Source organism: Saccopteryx leptura, chromosome 1 (assembly GCF_036850995.1).
Source record: "Saccopteryx leptura isolate mSacLep1 chromosome 1, mSacLep1_pri_phased_curated, whole genome shotgun sequence".
Lineage (NCBI taxonomy): Eukaryota > Metazoa > Chordata > Mammalia > Chiroptera > Emballonuridae > Saccopteryx > Saccopteryx leptura.
In genome coordinates this window covers 72,031,756-72,044,961 of record NC_089503.1, presented here as the reverse complement: position 1 = coordinate 72,044,961, position 13,206 = coordinate 72,031,756, and the positions used below count along the sequence as shown (strand labels likewise).

Sequence of the window (13,206 nt, the reverse complement as noted above, 5' to 3'; positions counted from 1 at the left end):
ATATATTCTGACATTAAACCAGTCCGTGGTCCAAAAAAGGTTGGGGACCACTGGGTTAGAGCATTGTCCTGAAGCACAGAGGCTGCTGGTCAGGGCACATACAGAAACAGACTGATGTTCCCGTCTCTCTCTCGCTCTCCCTTCCTCTCTCACTAAAAATAAATAAAAATTTAAAAAATCAAAACTATTTTAAAAGTCCTTCAAAAGACTGAACTTAAAAATAAATCTTGACAAATCAAGATTCAACCTTCTTTAAACTATGCATGAGTAAAATCTGTTAATAAAAAATGTTTCGATGTATCTTAATCCATTCAAGCTGCTATAACAAAATACCACAGAAAGCTTATTATCAACAGAAATTTTTCAGTTGTGGAGGCTGAAGTCTAAGATCAAGATGCCAGCGTGGTCAGGGGAGGGCCCTCTTCCGTGTATTACAGACTTAAAAGATGTACCCTCACAGTTTTTAAGAGGCAAGGGAACTCTCCCGGCTCTCCCAAGGACTTGCATCTCATTTATGAGGGCTCTGCCCTCCTGACCTAATCACATCCGAAAGGCCCCACCTCCTACTACCATCACACTGAGCATTAGAATTTCAATGTAAGAATTTTGTGGGAACATACACATTCAGACCTTAGCAAGTAACTACTTTTCAAGTAAAAAGAAACACATTCATGTTCATGTCAAGACTGATACATTAAATGTCTACAAAAAGATATACTTATTACAGGCCTTCTAAGGCACAATCATTGCCCATAATGTTTGTAGTCTCATAATAATTATAATTTATAATAATCTTATAAATTGCGCTATACCTCAATAGAGGATTCCAAGCTCACCCATTCTACAAAAACATTAATGTCTTTAACATCCTCAATCTGTAGCAAATTTAGTCTTCTTGAAGAGACATCAGAGAAAAACTGCCCTCAATGAAAATCAGCTTATCAGATACTGTAACAACTAGCCTGGCAGTAAAACTCCCAAGATGTTGATTCCTGGATTCCTTTTCCCAGCTAAACCACAAGTATCTTCTCCAGACTGCTAGACAACCACTCCATCAGGACCTTGAAACCAGTGATTCTCAGGAATCCTTCAGAAGCCAACATCTTTGGAGAAAGACCCTAAAGACAAATAGGTGAGAAAAAGTGAAAAAGTGAACAGCTCCCGTCCAAAGCAAAAAGTAAAAAAAAAAAACAAAAAAGGCTGATTTTCTGATACCTTTGCTCCTTTTCCTTCTTTTGCTTATTATGGTTTGACATTTCCTGAAAATCATCCAACAGGTTTTTTGGTTGTTTTTTATTGAGAGGAGGGGAGACAGACAGACTCCCACATGTGCCCTGACCAGAATCCACCTGGCAAGCCCCCTACAGGGGGATGCTCTGCCAATTTGGAGTGTTGCTCTGTGGCTCAGCAACCGAGCTATTCTTAGTGCCTGAGGCAGAGGCCATGGAGCCATCCTTAGCACCTGGGGCCAACTTACTCCAATCACTCCAATTGAGTAATGACTACAGGAAAGGAAGAAAAGTGAAGGAGGGAGGGGTGGCCTGACCAGGTGGTGGCGCAGTGGATAGACGTCGAACTGGGATGCAGAGGACCCAGGTTCGAGACCCTGAGGTTGCCTGCTTGAGCGCGGGCTCATCTGGTTTGAGCAAAGCTCACCAGCTTAGATCCAAGGTCACTGGCTCAAGCAAGGGGTTACTCGGTCTGCTGAAGGCCTGCGGTCAAGGCACCTATGAGAAAGCAATCAATGGACAACTAAGGTGTCGCAAGGAAAAACTGATGATTGATGCTTCTCATCTCTTTTTGTTCCTGTCTGTCCCTATATATCCCTCTCTCTGACTCTCTCTCTGTCTCTGTAAATAAATAAATAAATAAATAAATGTCTTTAAAAAAAAAGAAAGAGGGAGGGGTGGAGAAGCAGATGGTTGCTTCTCCTGTGTGCCCTGACTGTAATTGAACCTGGGACATCCACACGCCAGGCTGACAATCTACCACTGAGCCAACTGGCCAGGGCCCCACAGGTTTCTTAATATAGTATACTCATATCTTTTTCATTTTCTTCTTAATCCTCTATGGTCTTTTTTGGTAACTTTAAGAAATGCAAAACTGGCGACTTCCCTGGCCTCCATCTTTCCTTGGGGCCAGGGAACCTCACCGGGCAGAATGTGCTCTGTACTAAATAAAGCCTTTTGTTATTCCACACTTTGTGGCTCTGACCCCATTCCTTCCTTCTCTGCGGGAAAAATACCTTACATTTTGGTGCCGAAAACCCAGGAGGAGTTTGAAGTCCGCAAGGACCGCTCCTCTTCCCCTTCCCCTCCGAGAAAGAACAAGGACCTCTGACCTTCCACCCACTTTGGTGCACGGTGCGGTAAGTCCCCTACCTCCAGCCTCCCCTCAGTTCTTTCCACCGAGACTCCCTGTCCGAAACCGTAGTTACATCAGGGAAGTCTTTCCATTCGGAGTGCATGTGCTTGTGGAGACATCTCGAGCACATCCACTTTACTTTATTCTTCCGTGGCCAGAGCTTGAGTTTTGGGACGCTGATACTCAAATATGACCACTCCGAGGACTGAGGGCGGCTGTGGGGGCACAGGAATCTCCCTCCCTAATGAAGGAAAAACTGTTCTTCTCCACTGTAGCCAGGCCACAGAACCCACTGAATTAGCCTCCTGAAGGGACTTTCGGTGTTATACCCTCACCAATTTAACTATCGCCAATAAAGCTCGGAACTGATTGGAGATCTCTTACATACACGGCTTCTAATTATTCACGCACCCATCCTTAATCTCTGTGCCGCCTGTTCCACCACACAGGCCTTTTTCTGGCCAGAGAAACCTCACCTAAAACCTCCACTCCTAATCTTTCCTTCTCCACGGACTCCCAACTCTCTTTCCCTCCTGCCTGACCCCCGGGGGCGCCCCTCTCTCGGGACTTTTCTCTGGTCCCTCTGCAGACCTCTTTTGTGCTCGGGTCTCTTCTGAGAGCCCCCTCCCCTCCCTTCGCAAAATCCTGTTTCTTATTCACCACTACCATCTATCTCTCTTTCTCCTCCCCTGCTGAGAAAGAGAAAAGAAAAATAAAAATAAAAAAAGAAATGCAAAACTTTTTATGAGTTTTCTCAGACCATAACTACTCTCTGAATCTGTCAAATTCCACTGTAATAGGTTGAATAATTGTTCTTAAAATTCTTGAGATCAATATCCTCCAAGCCATCCCTTCTGATTATTTGAATTTTCCTCATAATTTGCCCCATTCTTCATTCTCCCTTTCCTAATATTCATTCTTTTTCTTCTTTTTCTGATGAGACAGTCAAAGGGATAGATAGGGACAGACAGACAGGAAGGGAGAGAGGTGAGAAGCATCAATTCTTCATCATGGCTCCTTAGTTGTTCATTGATTGCTTTCTCATTATCCTTGACCAGGGGGCTACAGCAGAGTGAGTAACCCCTTCTCAAGCCAACAACCTTGGGCTTCAAGCCAGCGACCTTTGGGCTCAAGCCAGAGACCATGGGGTCATGTTTATGATCCTATGCTCAAACCAGCGACCCCTGGTGAGCCTGTGCTCAAGCCAGATAACACTGCACTTAAGCCAGCAACCTCCAAGTTTTGATCCTGGGTCCTCCTCGTCCCAGTCTGATACTCTATCCACAGCACAACCGCCTGGTTAGGCTCTAATGTTTATTCTTGTAAAAACTGGGACTTTAAATCAGCAAAATGCTTCTGCTATTATCATTATAGCAGAACCAAGCTCACCAGGGGAGGGAACAAATGCTGAAGGTACTCTCCCTGCACTATGCATTTTCTCCAAAAATCTTCCAGACTTCTATGCAGGAATTAAACTCCCGAGAATGTGCCCACCTCAAAGAAACAATTACTGATTCGTTCCTGTTTATGATAAAATATATCTCTATTCCCAATATTATATGTAACTCATCAGGGATTAGTTTTGTCAACACCAGGCTTTCATCCACCTAATACTCTGGTTTCTCTTCAGATTGTATAAATCCTCATCCACTTCCTAAACCCAAACATGTCTTATGTGCATGAAATATTGAAGAGGCCCTTTTCTCTCCATAGTAGTGATTTCAGAGACTTCCAAAATGAACTAGTTATTAGCTAATCAAGAGGACTCTCAGAAGAAATAACTGACTCTCTTTATGCAAACTGTGCAAGACTGCCTACTTCAACAGAAAAGGTGGTCTACATTTTGACTCATCCACTGATATGAAAGGTGATTCAAATTTTGACTTACTCTCTGTGGAAACCCAACAAACCAGTTTACATTTACTACCCACAACTGTCATAGACAATCACATAGTCTTTTATTTCCTCTCAGTGAACCAAGGGCCAGTGTGTATTTAGTGAACACTTCCTGTTGTAGCTATATGAAGACAGCTGGACATATGGAGCAGTCTTTGAGTAAGCTAAAGGAAAATTAGACTAGACCCAGCTGGACTCAGGGACATGTTTTCTGTGGCTAAGTTCCCGGCTTTGCATTCTAGTAAAAAGAATGATCATTCTGCTTCTACTAATTTTATTACCGTTGGCTGATGCATTCTGTGCATAGTCTTAAATACTGCTGTGTAGCAAGCCACGTAGTCACATGATTCATCAATGATCAATCGTTATTAGCATTAAAGAAATACAAATGTATGAATTTGCAGATGTAAAAACTGACAGCCAACAACTATATTAACTGAAAAAACCTGTAATCTTATCCAATACTAATTGAACACAGTTCTCCATATTTGTGTATATTTGATGTTTTCAAAAATTACCCCGTTTTGATGTAGTTGATTTTAAGTTAACTATTCTAACCAACTAGTATAAAACTAAATAAAAATTATAAATGCAATGGCATTTGGCATACTATGGTTGTGAATCTGTTTTATTTTTAAGTAAAAATAAATCATAGCCAAAACAAAATGTTTTGCCTCTGAATACTATTTTAGGCTTAAAAGGGAAAAGTCATTAATGAGGAACATATTTTCATTTTTCAATGTTTTTAATTTTTTATAAAGATTTTAACCAAGCTTCACAGTCACTAAGCAGTATTTAAACTTAGGTGTCATGATCCTTTTGACTTCATGCTTTTAAATAGTCATTTATCTGCAAAACATGACAAATTCCTGAATCCATTAAAAATTATTTTATTCAAATTATGTTTTCCAAAAGAGAGGGTTCTGTGCTAGTCGTCTTTGAAAGTTTTCATACCTACAAAACAAAAAAGATATTTATAAGAAAATTAAAATAGAATCTTTCATAATTTGCCAAATGACTTACCAAAAAGCAAACAATTATACATGTCAGTTCTAAAAAACTAAGGTAAAACACTAAAAAGTTTAGCTATTAGTTTATAAAAAGATAGCAATCATAGTGATTTAAGTATAACTGGTTTGCAACAAACAGCACAAATGATAATAAATTTTTTCTTCTGCAAATCTGAGAGCTAGAAGAGACCTAAGAAAAAAAAATCAAATCTAACTCCTCTTTCCTCATTTCACAGATAAACAGATGAGAGTAATTTGTTCAAGAACTTATAGCTACATTATAACAAAACTCAAATCTAACATTTCAGCGCTATCCACGCACACCATGCCACCAACCCTCAACAAACTCCCTGTGCATTCCTCCATCACTGTGATAGTCAAAGTGGAAAACAAATCCTAGAAAATACGTAGAAACAGAGGAAAGTTGGGGAAATATATTTATCAATTGTCCTGGCTGGTTAGCTCAGTTGATTAGTGTCACCCCAATGCACCAAGGTTGCAGGTTCAATTCCCAGTCAGGGCACATGCAAGAATTAGCCAATGAATGCATGATTAAGTGAAACAACAGATCTCTCCCCACCCCCCAATCTTCTGCTCTCCTAAAAAAAAAAAAAAAAAAAAAAGCCCTGGCCGGTTGGCTCAGCGGTAGAGCATCAGCCTGGCGTGCGGGAGGCCCGGGTTCGATTCCCAGCCAGGGCACACAGGAGAAGCGCCCATCTGCTTCTCCACCCCCCTCCCCCTCTCCTTCCTCTCTGTCTCTCTCTTCCCCTCCCGCAGCCGAGGCTCCATTGGAGCAAAGATGGCCCGGGCGCTGGGGATATCTCTGTGGCCTCTGCCTCAGGCGCTAGAATGGCTCTGGATACAATAGAGAGACGCCCCAGAGGGGCAGAGCAGCACCCCCTGGTGGGCATGCCGGGTGGATCCCGGTCAGGCGCATGCAGGAGTCTGTCTGACTGCCTTCCTGTTTCCAGCTTTGGAAAAATGAAAAAAAAAAAAAATCTATAATTTTTTTTAAAGTAATATATTTATCAGTCATTCATGTACAGGGTGCAGTCCATACCACCGTGATGCCTTATACATAATACACATTTACTTTAGATCAAGACTTTCTAAACTTATATAAAAAATAAATTAGTTTTTATTGCTATTTCAAGCCTTATATATGGCAGTTATAATTCAAAATAGAAAAAAATTTACACTCCTTAACTGTGGTCTATTATACACAGGCAATTTTATTTTCGTGTCTTTATATATTCAAAATGACTACTGTATAAGAATATGTAAGGAAAGAACCATTCCTAATCTGAATCCTATCATACATATTTTATAACAGCATGCAAATGTTAATGTCTGATGTTCACAATAAAAGAATGTTTAAATGTCAAAGAAGAAATACATTCACAGGCAAAAATACAGATATATAGTAACAAAAAATCCAAAATATTAGAGGAAGAAAATGCTCCATACCATTTCAGAACCACACTTGCTGGAATGAACACTTCAGATGGACTTGGTGTCATCTGGGCCTGAGAAACAGCAAATGATGAAGCAAAATTGTAGAAGTTATCCAACATCTTTTGTGTGAACTGAAAAAGTAATAATGAATAGATTCATTAGTGTATTATACTAATTACTCCACTTAGACCTTAATAGTTTAACTTTAAAATGTTCTCATGCCCTGGCCAGATAGTTTGGTTAGTTAGAGCGTCATCCTGAAGTGTGGAGGTTCCCAGTTCAATCCCTAGTCAGGGCACAGACAGGAGCAGATGTTCCTATCTCTCTCACCCTCTCGCTTCCTCTCTCTAAAATCAATAAAGTAAACATTTTAAAAAAAAAAGTTCCTGCGTGACTAGGCAGTAGTGCTGTGGACAAAGCATTGGCTTGAGACACTGAGGACCCAGCTTCAAAACCCCAAGGTTGCCAGCTCGAGCATGGGTTCCTCCAGCTTAAGCGGGGGCTCTCCAGTTTAGCACGATATGGGATCACAGACATGACCCCATGGTCACTGGCTTGAGCCCAAAGGTCTCTGGCTAGATGAACAAGGTCATTGGCTTGAGCAAGGGGTCACTGGTTCAGCTGGAGACCCCAGTCAAGGCACATGTGAGAAGCAATCAACTAAGGAGCTGCAACTACAAGTTGATGCTTCTCAAATCTGTCCCTTCCTGTCTGTCTCTGTCTCTCTCTAGCAAATAAATAAATAAATAAATAAATTTCCTGCATTACCTTGGTTTTAAAGACTAAGTTCTAAGACAGTCAAATACTAAAAGTTAAGGGAGGTCATAAAATGACATTATGGCACAAAATCATAAGAACTGCCTTTAGTACCTTCTTTATGACTTGAAGAATTTCTGTTACCAAAAATTTTGTTCCTAACATTCCTTTTGGGGAAAAAGATGTTTTGTTTTGTTTTTTCTTTTTTGTTTTTTTTTTGTATTTTTCTGAAGCTGGAAATGTGGAGAGACAGTCAGACAGACTCCCGCATGCGCCCAACCGGGATCCACTCGGCATGCCCACCAGGGGCTACGCTCTGCCCACCAGGAGGCGATGCTCTGCCCACCAGGAGGCGATGCTCTGCCCCTCCGGGGCGTCGCTCTGCCACAACCAGAGCCATTCTAGCGCCTGGGGCAGAGGCCAAGGAGCCATCCCCAGCTCCCGGGCCATCTTTGCTCCAATGGAGCCTTGGCTGCGGGAGGGGAAGAGAGAGACAGAGAGGAAGGGGGGGGGGGGGTGGAGAAGCAAATGGGCGCTTCTCCTATGTGCCCTGGCCGGGAATCGAACCCGGGTCCCCCGCAGGCCAGGCCAACACTCTACCGCTGAGCCAACTGGCCGGGCGAAAAAGATGTTTTTCCTTCAAAATATCTTTATTTATCTCCACTTCTATATCGATTATGCTCATCTCCTCAAATAAACCTATTTTCTCGAAGAAGTCTTTTTCCTTGCTGAAAAGATAAAATTTAATAAAGGAACAACTGGTTACTTGTCATCCATTGGAAGGAAGGAAGGGAGGGAGGGAGGGAGGGAGGGAGGGAAAGAGGGAAAGAGGGAAAGAGGGAAAGAGAGAGAGAGAGAGAGAGAGAGAAAGAGAGAAAGAAAGAAAGAAAGAAAGAAAGAAAGAAAGAAAGAAAGAAAGAAAGAAAGAAAGAAAGAAAGAAAGAAAGAAAGAAAGAAAGACTGACTTTAAAATATTTTTTAAAAAAGGCTAAAACAGCCTGATCAGGCGGTGGCGCAGTGGATAGAGCATCAGACTGGGATGCGGAGGTCCCAGGTTCGAGACCTCGAGGTCGACAGCTTGAGCGCAGGCTCATCAGGTTTGAGCAAAGCTCACCAGCTTGGACCCAAGGTCGCTGGCTTGAGCAAGGGGTTACTCGGTCTGCTGAAGGCCCACAGTCAAGGCACATATGAGAAAGCAATCAATGAACAACTAAGGTGTCACAACGAAAAACTAATGATTGATGCTTCTCATCTCTCTCAGTTCCTGTCTGTCTGTCCCTATCTATCCCTCTCTCTGACTCTCTCTCTGTCTCTGTAAAAAAAAAAAAAAAAAAAAAAAAGGCTAAACAAGCTGATAATAAAACTTGTGGAAAGTAATTCTAAGAATCTCTTGAAAGAAAAAACAAAAAAAAACAATGAAAGGACCTATGCACCTATGTACCATGTTCACTGGAAAGATAAAACATGTTAACAGATAGGAAGACTCAACGTGAAAATGGCAGCAATTCTTCCAAAATTAAACCTGTAAATCCAATGTTATTTCCAACTAAATTCCAACAAGGTTTTTCATGGAACTCAACAAGATAATATTAAAATTATTATGAAGAATATGTAAGCCTATTTTGATGACTAGTAGACGGAACTTGGACTACCAAACATTAAAACTTTTACTGACAAAGGGACAGGCAAGTAAACTATTACATAGGAATAGGAGAACCCGAAAAGAAACCTAAGTATACATGATGTGATATATAACAACATACTATTAGAGTTTAAAAAAAAAAGAAAAAAAAATTGGGCCCTGGTCAGTAGCTCAGTGGATAGACGGTCGGCCCAGTGTATGGACATCCCGGGTTTAATTCCTGGTCAGAGCATTCAGGAGAAACAACCATCTGCTTCTCCACTCCATTCCCCTTCAGTCTCTCCTCCCCTCCCATGGCCAGTGGCTCAATTGGTTTGAGCGTGGCCCTGGGTGCCGAGGAGCTTCCTTGGAGCTTATCAGCTTCAGGTACTAAAAATAGCTCAGTACTTGAGTATCAGCCCTGGATAGGGTTGCTGGGTGGATCCCAGCTGGGGCACATGTGGGAGTCTCTGCCTCACTATCTCCCCTCCTCTCACCTAAAATATAAATTAAAAAAGATTTCATTTAGGCCCTGGCCGGTTTGCTCAGTGGTAGAGCGTCAGCCTGGCGTGCAGGAGTCCCGGGTTCGATTCCCGCCCAGGGCACACAGAAGTTCCCATCTGCTTCTCCACCCCTCCCCCTCTCCTCCCTCTCTGTCTCTCTCTTCCCCTCCCGCAGCCAAGGCTCCATTGGAGCAAAGTTGGCCCGGGCACTGAGGATGGCTCTGTGGTCTCTGCCTCAGGCGCTAGAATGGCTCTGGTTGCAACAGAGCGATGCCCTAGATGGGCAAGAGCATCGCCCCCTGGTGGGTGTGCAGGGTGGATCCTGGTAGGGCGCATGCGGGAGTCTGACTGCCTCCCGTTTCCAACTTCAAAAAAAAAAAATTTCATTTATTAATTTTAGAAAGAGGAGAGAGAAAAGAAGGGAGGAGCAAGAATGCCAACTTGTAGTAGTTGCAATTCTTGTATGTGCCTTGCTTGTCCAAGCAAGCCCAGGGTTTCAAACTGGCAACCTCAGCATTTCAGGTTGGTGCTTTATCCACTGAACCACCATAGGTCAGGCTTTCAGCCAACATCTTTGGATCAATAGTTTAATGTCTCTCTTCATCTCAGACCTCACATGTGATCCATACCAAGAAACACTACTTGTTCCATCTTCTAATTGTCTCTAGAAATCAACTACATTTCATCACCTCCACTTCTAGCTCCCACACCCCCTGGTTCAAGTCATCATCATCTCTCATATAGATTTTTCACAAGAGCATCCTAACTGATCTTCCTCCTTGCACCTTTGCCTCACTAGTTTCCAAAGATTAAAAAGTGAGCCTTTTAAAATGTAAGTTTGATCATATTATTATTCTGCTCATAACTCATTTTTTAATTTTTTTTTATGTTTCTTGAGAGAGAGTCAGACAGGAGAGATATGAAAAGTATCAACTCATAGTTGTGTCACTTTAGTTGTTGCTTCTTTTTTTTTAAAGATTTTATTTATTGATTTTACAGAGACAGGAGGAGGGGGAGAGAGAAGTAACAACTCATACCTATAGTTGCTTCACTTTAGTTGTTTATTGGTTGCTTGTCATAAGTGCCCTGACCCGGCCAGCCTAGAATTTCAAACTGGCAACCTCGGCATTCCAGGTTGACAATCTATCTACTGTGCCACCACAGGCCAGGCCACTGACTGCTTCTTATAGGTGCTTTGACCTGGGGGCTCAAGCCAAGCCAGTGACCCCTTTCTCAAGCCAACGACCTTGGGTTCAAACCAGCGACCTCTGGGCTCAAGCCAGTGACCGTGTTGATGATCCCACACTCAAGCCAGCAAACCTGCACTCAAGCTGGCAACCTCGGGGTTTCAAGCCTGGCTCCAGCCAGGCTCAAAACTCTTCCTTATGTTTTCTCCTCCAAAGACAATATAAGCCTACTTACAAAAGGCAATGAGGTCCCATTGATTTATCCTGCAGCCATGACCCCATAATTTCCAACCTCATCTCCCATGTCTCACCTTTGCTCATATTACTCCAGCCACAAAGACCTTCCTATCACTCCTTAAACATAACAGATTTCTACCTCGAACCTTTGTACTAGTTTTACCTCTGCCTAGCTCCTCCTCCCCTTCAGGCCACTGCCATACAGAGGATAATTATATCCCTTTGAGCTCCAGGAAGACAAGAATCCTGCTCATCAGGTTCACAACTCTATAGCCACAGTCTAGCACAGTAATGGGAGGAAAGGAGAAAAATTTATAAATAAACCCATTTTTACCACTATAAAAATGTAAGTCTCATAAAGGCATTGACAAATTTTTTAAATATTGATAGCAGAAAACTGAAAGTATCCATAGAAGACAATAACTTATATCATATGGTATGTTTACCTTCATTTTTACATGTTCTCTACCAGCAGCCAAATTTTTGAAGTATAAAATATAATTTAAAAAATTATTTTAGAAAACAATAAAATGTGCATTGCATTACCTGAGTGAATGAGTCAACTGAGGATACAGCAGCATTGCCTACAGGAGTCTGCTGAGCAATGCTGTCCAATAATTCCACTGAAATTCCAATCTGAGCAACAGAAGGAGTTCGGACGATATTCATGGCTCCAAAGGGGTGTTGGCTTCCTTCTCCTAAAAGAGAGTAACATACGCCACATATATATTTTAAGTTGAACTTGCATCCCACACAAATTCCTTGTAGATACGTAAAGAACCTCTGATCTACATGCTCAAAAAAGTTCTGGTATATGCAAGTTTGCCTCTTTTCAAATAAATGTAAAAAGCTACCTAGTTTTTACCATATTAACAAAGAATAAGCCCTGGCTGGGTTGCTCAGTTGGTTGGTGTCATCCTGATACTCCAAGGTTGTGGGTTTGATTCCCAGTCAGGGCACATACAAGAATCAACCAAAGGCCTGACCAGGCGGTGGCGCAGTGGATTCAGCATCAGACTGGGGCGCAAAGGACCCAGATTCGAGACCCTGAGGTAACCAGTTTGAGTGCAGGTTCATCTGGTTTGAGCAAAGCTCACCAGCTTGATCGTAAGGTCGCTGGCTTGAGCAAGGGGTCCTCATGGTCGAGGCACATATAAGAAAGCAATCAGTGAACTAAAGTGTCACAATGAAAAATGGATGCTTCTCATCTCTCTCCCTTTCTGTCTGTCTCTATTTATCCCTCTCTCTGAGTCTCCGTCAAAAAAAAAAAAAAGAAATCAACCAATGAATGCATAAATAAGTGGAACATATTAATGTTTCTCTTTCCTTTTCTCTCTCTAAAAATCAATTTTAAAAATGTAAAAACTAAAATTTTTCCTACCAGAAAGTTACCTTCTAAAACTCATTAAAATGCAGCCCATTCAAACATATTGAAAGTATTTTATTAAAATAAAATATTGAGATTAAATTTCCATTTGAAATAAACAGAATGAGAGAGAAATAAATTAATGAGCATTAATTAGATAAAAGATTCTTAATGCTAACTTTGAGGAAAGACTATTTTTAAAGTTTTATAATTACTTTTATCATTTTCTGATTATTCTGCTAAAGATTTTTAAATTGCCATTATTACTAATAAACAGCATGGCATATTTTACTGAATGTCATGGATCACCCTACTCAACACCTGATGATCTATTATCAAATAGGCAATACAGAAATCTGCCACTGCCCTGGCTGGGTGGCTCAGTGGATTAAGCATCACCCAGGTGCCCCGAGGTCGCGGGTTCGATCCCTGGTCAGGGCACCTAAGAGAAGCAATCAATTAGTGCACAACTAAAAATTGAACAACTAAGTGGAACGAGTTGATACTTCTCTCTCGTGTGCTCTCTCTGTTTCTCTCTCCCTCTCCCTTTGTCTCTCAATTCAATGGAAAATTTTAAAGAAGAAAAAGAAATTTGCCATTTATTCATGAAAGATATTTAATATTAAACTTACCCCTTTATATTTTATAATATATTTTACATTTTACCCTTTAAAATATAACAAGTATAAATCTGTTCCTATAAGTGCCAGCTTACTTACACATAGAAAGTATAGACCAATTTTATTAATCTACATAAGATATAACCAGAAAAGTTAGTCTGATAAGAGGGGGAAAATCATTCAATACACAG

General features: G+C 41.4%; 1 protein-coding gene across 2 annotated transcripts in view; it reads right to left on the bottom strand.

Moving 5' to 3' along the window:
- Window positions 1-5,134: 5,134 nt before the first annotated feature.
- HIKESHI (heat shock protein nuclear import factor hikeshi) overlaps window positions 5,135-13,206 on the bottom strand; it is a 34,677-nt gene continuing 26,605 nt past the window's right edge. For both annotated transcript variants that reach the window (XM_066360713.1, XM_066360712.1), the window contains 3 exons: window positions 11,576-11,727; window positions 6,738-6,856; window positions 5,135-5,214 (listed from right to left, as the gene is read on the bottom strand). In XM_066360713.1, coding sequence (XP_066216810.1) covers window positions 5,160-5,214; window positions 6,738-6,856; window positions 11,576-11,727 — 326 coding nt within the window. In that variant the 3' untranslated portion in view covers window positions 5,135-5,159. The remainder of the gene's footprint in view (window positions 5,215-6,737; window positions 6,857-11,575; window positions 11,728-13,206) is intronic.